This window comes from Athene cunicularia, assembly GCF_003259725.1.
Source record: "Athene cunicularia isolate RWA chromosome 1 unlocalized genomic scaffold, athCun1 chr1_part1, whole genome shotgun sequence".
NCBI classification, from domain to species: Eukaryota; Metazoa; Chordata; class Aves; order Strigiformes; family Strigidae; genus Athene; species Athene cunicularia.
In genome coordinates this window covers 82,847,785-82,858,817 of record NW_020799091.1, presented here as the reverse complement: position 1 = coordinate 82,858,817, position 11,033 = coordinate 82,847,785, and the positions used below count along the sequence as shown (strand labels likewise).

Here is an 11,033-nt window from a genome sequence, read left to right as displayed (position 1 = left end):
CCCCCCCCCTTTAAAATGATCCTTTTATCAAAAGGAGACCAATTTCACCAAAGTGATTAGGTCATGCTCAAGAGGGCCATTTCTGTGATATCTTTTGTTCTCTCCTACACTTTTACAAAAGATAATTTTATAGGGTCAGGAGGCTTTCTCTTTTTTTTAGCTGGAAAGCCATTGTGTGTTTAAATTTAGTGGGGGTGGGGAAACTTGAAATTTAAAGACTGAATGTATACATGAATGCTTTATGTCAAGACCACATTGGAAAACTTAAAACGGCAGTACTGCAGAACTGAGACATTATGATACACCGGATTTTTCTTACTCTGAAGACTTTTACTGCCTATTTTGTTGCAGGTGTGAGTGCTTAGAAATGAAAATCTTTTTATAACTTTAACTGCTGTGATCAGTGTTAATCTTGCTGTATTCTTTCTGTATATGTATAATGCCATTCACCTGTAAGCCTTTTGTTGTCTCTGTGGCCTCTGCTCCTGGTCCCACACTTGCTTAGTTTACAATATTCCAGTCTGGAGGTAACAAAGGCATAGAGCAATGAATGTATGTTCAGAGCATAAGATCTCAGAACTATAGGAAAAATATATATGCTGACTTCTGTTTAGTATGACTTTTTTAGACTCAACATGTGTGCGTACTGCAGGCCTGATATCTCTGAATTTGTTAGCAACAGTGAGGTGTTGTCTTAAACTTTTTTGATGGTGGTTTAATTTCCTTAAAGTTTGAAAAAATGTTAAGATGTCGTACAATACATTTACTTTGTTGTATGAGGAAGATAATTTCATATGTTTTAAACAGTAAGTATAATACAGCAGTTCTTTGAGCAACATGGTGTAGCTAGTGGTCTGAGGAGTATTAAAAGGGAAATAAAGGAAGGGGCTCTACACTTGCAAATATATACTTCTGTTCATTGAGTACTGTTTTACACGTGCAAACTGTAAATATAAACTACTGAGTTTTGGTGCCCTCATTCTGCACTTTTTTCTTCTCCAACTCTCACAGAGCAACTTTGCAGATGGCCGTTTGCAATCCCATTATAAATCAGGCTTAGTACAGAAGGGTTTATATATTCAGGCTAAGTACCAGCGGTTGCGTTCTGTTGGTGTAAGGGGATTTACCACTAATAAATTCAGAGATGGATTTTTGAGGAAAGAAAAGGTAAGTTGGCTTAATTTATTTTTCACTAAAGCCATTTATAAAATTAATATTTGTATGATCCATTCCAATTTTTAAATCCCCATGGAATAACTTGGATGGGATTTTCTGGAGTGTTGGCTCTTTGTACTTTACAGGGAAAGCAGGTTCTCCACTCTTATTTCCTTCCATGTTTGTTCCATGAAAACTTGCTGAAACTTCCTTTGGGTAATTGCAGATTAGAGGTGGCCTCAGATTCTGCAGTTGCCTGTGTTTCAGTATTCTTTCCTTGAGTTCAGCTGATCTCTCTTCCTATTTACAGGAAGACGAAGTGGCCCTCTAAAAATATTACGTCCTCTTAGGCTATGGCTTTACAGCTTGAAGGGTATAAATTTTAACTATGTCTGTGTTTCTCATTTTGTTATGTTACCTTAAGTTAATCATGTGCCTTAAAGTACACACGAGTGCTGTTCTGAATAAAGCATCCTACAATATATGATGTCTGTGTAAAATGGTTTGATAAGCTCAAGGTGAAATAATTGGGTGCATCTGTTTTATGATACCTTTTGGTATGGGGAGTGTGGCACAAGGATAATCTCAATCTGCAGAAAAATTTTTGAACCATATAAAATGCTACAGTTTTTGTCAGTAGTGAAAACATTCTAAATCCTTTATTAGAATTGATCAAGTATGATCAAAGTAGTATGAGGTTACTTGTGACATCAGAGAATTGGATTAGATGACCTACACAGCCCCTTGCAGTTCTGTGTTCCTGTGCAAATTCTTGTTTTGTAATTCTGTGTCCACCTAGCTACAAGTAAATATACTTGCGTAACTATTTGTAGTTGGATTAGAGTTCACTTCTTAAAGCACAGAAGCATAGATTCTTAAGAACTGTTTTCAAAAAACCCTGCAAATTTATAGCCCCGGGGTGGGGTGGGGTGGTGGTGGTAAAACACACACCACACCCCTCCCCCCCCAATCTAGCACATGCACCGCATATTCCCCCCCCTCCTCCAAAACCTACCAAAAAAAATGCAAACCAAAGACCACAAGGAAGAAAACCAAATACTTGTTAAATGGACAACTTAAATGAGATACTTGTTACTGAAGTATACTGGTGAATGCCATTTGCATGGACTGGGAGAAGTATGATTTCTGAGGGCTAAATTGAATTGGAATTGGTGGAAAATAGATGGAGAAGGATTTTTTTCAAAAATGGTGACCTTATAAAATGGGCATAGAAGTGCTGTAATTTTGTTGGAATGAGATTTTCTCTAATTTCCAGTGCTTTTCTATAACTGGGTATTAAGGTTCTTGTCTGGAACCTATAAACCATGCTTAATACAGTCTGGCTGCTGGAGATTAAGATTTGAGTTAAAGTAGTATAATAAGATTTGAATATTGATCTTTATGGCCCAATGAAGAACTTGAGTATCTTAAAGTAAAATAAATCCTGAAGAATGACAGCCATTTACTTAACAGCATACTGATTGCTGGTTGGCTAATTCTTGAAAAACAAAACTGTTTCTGAGACTGTGGCATTTCCTGTTGTGAGGATTAAACTCCTTGAGATTTGTTAAACTGGTCTTTATTTCACCCTTTTGAAATAATGATGCATATGCATCCTTTAAGGTACCATTTTTACACCTGGACTTTTTCAATCAATAATTGAAGGACTCTTGTATGTTACATACTATAATAATACAGTACTTATGAAAGCTGGGAGGCTTTATTTTCCACTGATACAACTTGACAGTAATGTTATTTTTCTCTCTGTAGGGAAACTTAAATATTGCCACAGAAACCTGAACTGAGGTGTGATCCTGAAGTTGAAACAGATAACACATCAAAGGGAGCATCTGTTCATTTTTTGACAACTTTGTCAAGACTTAAAATAGGATAAAGGAACTAACCCTGTAACTTTCTTGATTACAAATAACTTTATTTTTCAGTAGTGGAATGCTGCAGAACTTTTTCACAGTTTTAATAATTGCTTTTAAAGTACAGTATTCAACTGAAACGTTGTAGTATGTACGTTTAGTTCCTCTTGCATACCAGTCTCAAGTAAAGAAGTCACTGAAGGGATTCTTATTTATTGAATACTTTTTCTTCCAAGCATGATGTTACAGATGGAACTGGAGTTGTTATACCCAGAGGTTTATATGTTGAAAGTTTATTGCTTATGTAATAAAAAAAAGGAAACAAAAAAAAAAGTGCCTGAATTGTTTGGTAATAGCACATTAGCTCAGGATTTTCCAAGTAATGACCTTCTAGGTTGTGCAATAGATTTTACACCTCTGTTCAGTCATTTCTGTAAAACAGTATTTTGTATAACTTTAGTTTAATAGTCTACTTGAGTTTATGTATATACATTTGTAAATTGTTAGAATGTTGGGAGAACTTTCAGTATTTGATTAATGAATGGTAACAGGCAGGTATGTAATGTACTGTAGCAGTAGCTTATAACTGCACTGAAAGCATGCTTGGGTTGGTAGAGGATTAGTTGGTCTGTATTTAAAATTATTCTGTATCGTTATATTTTTTGGTGTATGACATTCTTTACCAAGCCACATGTTCTCTAATCTTTTTCGTCATAAATGACTTGGTGATTTCCTGGATTCTGAAATTGGGGCCTGAAGTATTTAATTACAAGAAAAACAAGAAACGTAAGTTTTTATAAGCATATCTTCTAACAAAGCTGTTCATAACAGAAACTGCTTTAAATGCAGATAATTTTAAATTTTGTTCAATATCCCAGTAATTCTCTGAAGTTTACTGCAGTAGTTATGCTGTGTGCAAAACTCAAATGGCCAGACATGTTTTATAAGCAGCTATGAACAATGTTGTGCTTATTTCCTGTTTATAGCCTTTGCCTTAATATATAATATATGATAGGGTTGTGTGTATGTATTACAGATTTGTTGAGACTTTTTGTTGCTGGTAAATTAAAGATGCATAGCAAGTAGCTTTCAGAGATCTTCTTTAATAAAAAAGCTATTCACCATATCCAGAATATATGCATGCTAAACTATTTCCATCACTTCCAAGACAGTGTTAGCAATACAGAATGCAGACTAGTCTCTGTTTTGGATAGTAGATCAGAATTCTAATACTGGGCAGAGGTATGTTCAGAGAAAAATATCTTTTGGGGGATGAAAAGTCAGAATATGATTTCTGCATGCTTTTTTGGTAATGTTTTTTTCCACAATGCCTTTAGTAGAGAGACTATATGAAAGTGTAGTTATGGTTCAGTGAAATAGTGTCCCTTAAAACTTTTGTATCAATGGTACGTGTTGCTCAGTGTTCACAGGGAATAAGCAAGCAGGAAGTGTGTCAAATTCATTGATGTTGTGGTCATTCAAGAATAACACCAGATGGTTTGTTTCTAAAACCCATGTTCTCAGTTTAAATAATGATATTTAAGGATTCAGCTAGTTTTTTCAGTAACTTTGACATGCATCCACAAAATGGGAAACTAAAGGAAAGTAATTCCCTGGTCAAATAGAGGCAGGCACCTTTCTGCAGATAAGAAAATGTTTATTTACTGATGCTGTCAGTGATTAATCTGGAAAATCGTTCTGTGTAGATTTACTGGGGGATGAAAATAAGGATTTGAAACAGATTAAGTGAGTCAACCCAAAGCAAATGTGGCGTAACTGCACCTGAGCAGTCTGCTGGCAGGGGAGTGCTGCATGTACCCTGCAGATGAGGGCAGGTTTACCCTCTAGCTGACAAGCTATTCACGCTGCTCCTGAATGTGCTAAACCACTGAAAAACACATAAGAAGTGAAACTTTGTACAATACAGGACAAACTACTGAAGCTATATTGTCTTATTCAACAGGATACTGCTGTTACTGTAAACTTCCTGCAGTGTTCTTATTAAAGCCTGGAAGAGAACTCACTGAGCAAATGGGAAAAGTGGATACATGAAGAAACTTCTGCCATGGCAGTTTTGTTAACACTGTTGGGAAGTAATGCTGAAGTAATCAGACTTCAGTTAGTTAATGCTGCTTTAAACAGGTTTAAAAGTGTGACTGGCTCTGACTTTGTGCTTTCTTTTTTTTACAATGCATGACTAGATATCTGTAATTTATTTCTACAACTGTGAGCAACATAGTACAAACATTTGGGGGGTTTTGGCATGCTTACTGACCTTTTTTTTTTTTTTTCTTCCCCCTTCCTACCTTTGGTCCCAAGATGAATGTCATGATGAAAAGTAGTCACTGTTTCAGTTATTTTACCATTTAAGGTGATACCATTTGTTCAAATCACACTCTTTACCAATAGCTTCACTAATTTGGGATTCTGTCATGATAATTTTCCTGTTTTATAAAATCCATACAGAAATTGAAATCTGTGACTGACTCTAGACTGCTAGAGGTACCTACTCTGATGTTACCTGGTGTGAGACATTACTATGTAGATTTATCTTTGTGAATTAGAGACTTGTCTACTCATAAATCATCTTATTTGTTCTTTTAGCACAGAAAAGTTCTGTTGTACTGGAATATAGTGTATTGAAATTACTGATTGGGTTGTGAAGGCACGAGAAAAAGTGTTAAGTAGAAGAAAGGTCAATTTACTTGAATAACTTGGTGCCTTTCTGTATTGTGACTGCATTGTAGAAAACACCTGTACAAAGACTTAAGTAATATACTGATTATTGCATTGTTTCTAATGGGAGCACGGACTGATAATTTGTTAAAATAACCACTTTAAATGTGTAATCCTCAGCAGGAAAACAGTGTCTGTTGCATTAGTAAAGTCTGTCACTGCATTTGCATTGGAAGGGCAAGTTAAAAATGTGATTGTCTAAGAGCTTTCTAGCTTTGTTTTATACTTTGAAAATATAAATGTGAATTGCCTTTCTTTTGGTTGACTTGAAATGGCTGTTAAATGCTCATGTCATATTCTCAATTTTTCACATGTGAAATTGTTTTTTTAAATGGATATCCAAAATGCAATGGATTTATTATGACTAGTCTTCCTTAAAAGTGTCTGAAATAATAAGTTGTTGTGATATTAGCATTTATATTGGTGATCCATTTAATCTTTCCATAGATTGGTTAGAATCCTCATTTTAAGCTTTGTGATGATTGAGTTCACATAGTTAACAAAATTCTGGGGCTAGTAAGAAGCAACACATTGCAAGGCTTCTACAAGACTGCCTTAACTGTAATAATTATATGTTTAAAATCACCTTACCTGATGGATTTAGATGGTCTTGAGACCTGGACATAACTAACTCAACTCAGGTAACTGATAGCAGAGGATGGGAGTAAATTCAGCTGATTGCCAGTTGTATTAAAGGTTTACCTGCTGCCTTTCTCTCCCAGAGCCTCAGGGTGAAATGCTGATTTTTCTTTATATGAACTTAGTTGCTTTAAAAACAAAACAGAAAACACGATTACACTTTCTTGTGGCATTATAAAGGGCAGGGTTCTCAAAAGTTGCTTGTTACATGTTGTAATTTTCTGCCATGTCTTGGAAATGGATAGTGAGAGTTGCTTGGAGAAGATGATTAATGATTATATCAAACAGACTTGACTTCTTGGTGTTCACCTTACAAGACTGTAAACACAGGGAGGTCTGTAACTTCTTGCTTTCTGAAGGGATACTTTCCCATGCTGTGTAGAAACATGCCTCTTGCCTTTTTTTAAGCATCTGAACAGCTATCCACAAAGTTCTCTATGGGAGAGTTCTCTAAAAGAAAGACTTCAGACTTGCATCCTAATGAATATGGAGGGGAAAAAAAGGATGTTTCTGCATGTAACTCTGGCCCTTGACAGACTTAATTCCATCACTGCAGGATTACAAAGGAGGAAAGAAAAAGCCATTTCAAGATCTTTGAAAGCCTACTTGTAACACTTGAGTCCTTAATAGACCTTAAGGATAGTGATGAACGTGTCTAAGTGTTCTGTTTCAAGCTTAGTGAGTGTAAATTTTCAGTGTTAAGATCAGAGGAAACTATTGTCATAACACCTGCCCCTTCCTTCTGTGCCTGATGGTTTTTGTCATTGGAGGGGTATTTGAGTAGTTGTTTAGCCATGTGGTTTAATAGCTCTATGCTGCCTGCCACTTTAATACAGTTTTCTTCTGTTCACTGTTCGTTGCTCTGAATTTTGTCTAAGCAGTCTAAATCTTGTGGTTTTTTAATATTTCATTTCCTGTAAATAATGTAGTAGATGGCGTTTATTTTGTGACTGACTTCTCTTTTGTCTTTATTGTTGAGGGAAGAGACAGGGTGGAAACCATTGCTGTTCAAGTACACTCTTCATGGAATTAAAAAAGCCTCATTGTTTTGTTTTAAGAATAACAGGACTTCCCCCCACCCCCAGTTGAATGAGGATGTGGACTAATGTTCACTTCTAAGGAATATATTAATGGTGACCTTATTTATACTTTAGTTTCCCAAGGACCATCTGATGTGTTATGTGCACATGTATGTACACATACAGACACAATATTTGAAACCTTTAATTATTTCTAAGTGTGGATAAGAAATGACATTTTTAAACTACTGAAGATGGAGTTAAATGCTAATGCATTTTAAGTCTGTAGTCTTTGGAGTATACAACGGTGCTTTTGACAATGTTATCCCATATTTAAAAGCCTCATTCATAAGTATATATTAAGATGTAGGTATGTTTATATGTATGTTTAACATAGTTTATATAAAATCAATGTAAATTTTGTTTCTACAGACAATAAATGTTTTAACAAAAATTTTACTTAAAAATTCAGTGATTTGATTCAGTAGTTAATGTTTGGTGTAATTTTCAAAGTTTTTCTTGATTTGTGTAGCCACTGATTTTTTTTTTTATATAACTGTTGCTTCCATATCTTCTGTTGCTTCTTTCTGAAATTATCCACATTCTAGGCACACCTTCTTGGCTAAAAGAAGCTCCCTTTCCAAAGATGCAAAATATGAATCTCCCCTCATTAGTAGCACAAAATAAGTGATGTTTAAAACAAAAAATGAAAGCACATAGGTCCATCTCTATAGCATTCAAAATACTTAGCATCTCTGCCATATTTGGATTCTTGTCCTGTAAAGGGCCAGAATGGGGGAAGGCACACACTTGCTTGGTTAACTTTACCGAAGTTTACATTCAATAAAATACTGTGCATTTTTAAGAATTATCTTAACACAGTATCATCAGCCTGAGGTGAGAGTAACCATGTTAATTTAATACACAGATCCCCTAATTCTAAGAATGAAGTGAAGCTAGAAGAATACACTTGCAGTGTTTAAAGGAGTTAATTTCCCCATTATTTACATGTCATAATCCAAATCTGTCTTGATCTTCACTGTATGTAAATAATCTGGTCCTTTTTTTTGGTAACTCCTGATCTGGTGGTTATGCTTGAACTGTATAGTAAAGCAAAACTTTGTGTGTCATAAATCTGTGACATAGAGTAGCTATGGGCAGGATGCATTGTTACTTTTTTTGCTCTCAGGAAGAATGCTTAAATAATACTTGGAGGGACAGAATCATAATGCTTCCCTGCTATTAGACTACAGTCTTCAGAAGTGATGTGGCTGATCATGTTCTGAAGTGCATGTCAGTTGCTGATTTTCACTGATACCACTTTAAAAACATCTCTTTAGCTTATCCAAGCAGTTCCTTAACAGGTAAAGAGAAGTTTCTTTTCTAAATGCTATCATGATTAGTATTAATTTTTCCCCACAGAGGTAAGGTATCCAAATAATCCATTTTGTAATGTTAGTCTGAAGCCCCAGCTGAGGGGTAGGCTCTATAGGACCACAAGATCAGTCCTACAGAAATTCTTTGGCTTAGGAACAATGGGAAGCTAAATCTTGGAGTTACTACCACAGTGCTCCCCCCAGTTTACAATAAGTTTTTCCCATTTTCTGGAAGGGATGACCTGCTGTACTGTGTAACTGCTTTACTTGGGAAAGCAAAAAAAAAAAATTCCCATAGATTAATATAGCTGAAATTGGCAATCTGTTTGAGAGCACCATCAAATTAGCTTTCTCCTATGCATTGTAAGAATGACATTGTGACATGACTACATTGTGTTATTCCTTGCCACTTTTACTACCAGCCCTGAAGAGTTCTTACAGAAGCATCGCTATTGATATGTACATGCCAAGCTAAATTATTGTTATACCATTTACTCTACCTTAAGCTATGCAGCTGCAACACTTGAAAGTCAAACTTCATATAACATTATCATGCTAGCAACAGAAATATCTTCCTTCTCAAACCAGGTTACCTCAGTTCTTAGTTTGACATGCTTTGTTCTGATTAACTTTACAATTTCAGCTAGTTTGTCATAATACTTAAGTAAACACTGCTGCTTCTTATTTTGCTAATTTCCCAGAGTTAATCCTGTAAATTTTTCAGGTACTAGAGGTCAAATGCCATTCTGCAATGGGGAATTGTGGATTACAACCAGCATTGTTTTGTTAAAGGTGTGTATGAATGAGTGAATGTTTGCTTTCTGGTAACATGTGACTGGCTAAAAGATGCTCTTTGTATGTATGAAGATAAAATGCATATTTTTTTTTTTCTATTTTCCCCTTCTCCTCCTAAGTCTTAGAACTCTGTCAGTGGTTTGTGACTTGGTGTCCTGGTATTTCTGAAAACCATACTGAGGGTGGTTCAAGTCTTTGACTTTTCAGTGAAACACTGGACTGGATGGAGGCTGCCTGTACCTATATCTAATCTCTTTCATTGCATCCCTTTTCATAGTTGAACTTGCTTTCCTTTTTTTAGTTACACTTAAAAACTTTTTTTAAAAAAATCAGTATTATCTCTGTGAAGGTTTTAGTGGATCACAATCTTTTTTTTTTTTTTCAAAAGATTAGAATTGGAAAAGACAAACTGCATTAGTCCTGGTGTTCCATTACTCCTATGGCATGTAAATCAGTAACTTTAACCACAGCTATCACAACTTGCTTTTGTTTTTCTAAAAAAATAAAAAGTCAAGAATTAGAAATTCTGTGTAACTGCTTAAACCTCTCATGTGTTTAAACTGTTCTATTTTCTCTCAAACACTTCGCCAGTCATCATTTTAAAAATGTGGATTTTCATAGCCAAGACACCAGATGCTACCTCAAAGACATCTCTTCCCTTACAGATGTCCAACCTTCAAAAAAACTTTTTTCAAATGGACTCTCTTTGTATCTGGTTGGGAGCAGGGCCAGGAAGAATACAAAAATCTTATCCCTTACTCTAGTGGCAGTGTTCTGTCTTCATAGTCAAACTAACTACCTGAGGTTAGAACAGGCCTTTTTGCTTAACCTTTCATTAATAGTGAAGGTGCTTGTGCTGTAAAAGATGTTACCTATACTTTTATCGTTTTATACCAGATTATAGAGTTTTTAACTTGCTCTTCCCCTCTGCTATTAGTGTATGTTTTTTTCCTGATGGTCTTTGCCTGGGCAGAAGGCTCTCCGCCCTCCTCAGGTGTTTTCTGTCGCGAAGTGTTACTGATCTCTACGAGCTGCTCTCTCCATTGCTCAGTTTTATCGTAGCATGCGTTTCACATCTTCCTACACTACCCGAAAAGAACAGTCACCTGCCACTCTGCTCTTTTTTTCCCCTTTTCCTTTTCTTCCCTCCCTCCCGGCCTCCAGAGTCAAACCTGTGAAAGGGCGGGAGGGAGTGTGGCGGCTCCCTCCGGTGCGCCCCGGGCCGCCGCTGCCCGCCTTCCCCTCACGGTCAGGGCCCGGCAGAGACTCGGCGCGACGAGGGGCACCGGCGGAGCTGCCGTTGCATTTCCCCGCCGCCCTGGGGGCAGAGCCCCGCGGGCAGGGCTGGGCCGGCCGCGCCCGGCCCGCAGCAGGTGACGGCTCGGCGGAGGGGGAAGGCGGGTGGCAGAAGCCTGCGGCCCCTGCCTGTCCCGCCGCCTGGG

At 36.8% G+C, this 11,033-nt stretch overlaps 1 protein-coding gene across 2 annotated transcripts in view; it reads left to right on the top strand.

Annotated features, from left to right (window-relative positions):
* BCLAF3 (BCLAF1 and THRAP3 family member 3) overlaps positions 1 to 6,965 on the top strand; it is a 26,762-nt gene extending 19,797 nt beyond the window's left edge. Inside the window, exons 10-12 of one of the 2 annotated variants that reach the window (XR_003399318.1) lie at positions 1,012 to 1,167; positions 2,926 to 3,812; positions 4,990 to 6,965. Coding sequence is in view for 1 of the 2 variants with exons in the window: in XM_026857576.1 (XP_026713377.1) it covers positions 1,012 to 1,167; positions 2,926 to 2,955 (186 nt within the window). In the remaining variant the exon portion in view is untranslated. Of the gene's footprint in view, positions 1 to 1,011; positions 1,168 to 2,925 lie in introns of both variants that reach the window. The other variant, XM_026857576.1, reaches the window with a different exon arrangement.
* The last annotated feature ends 4,068 nt before the right edge of the window (positions 6,966 to 11,033 follow it).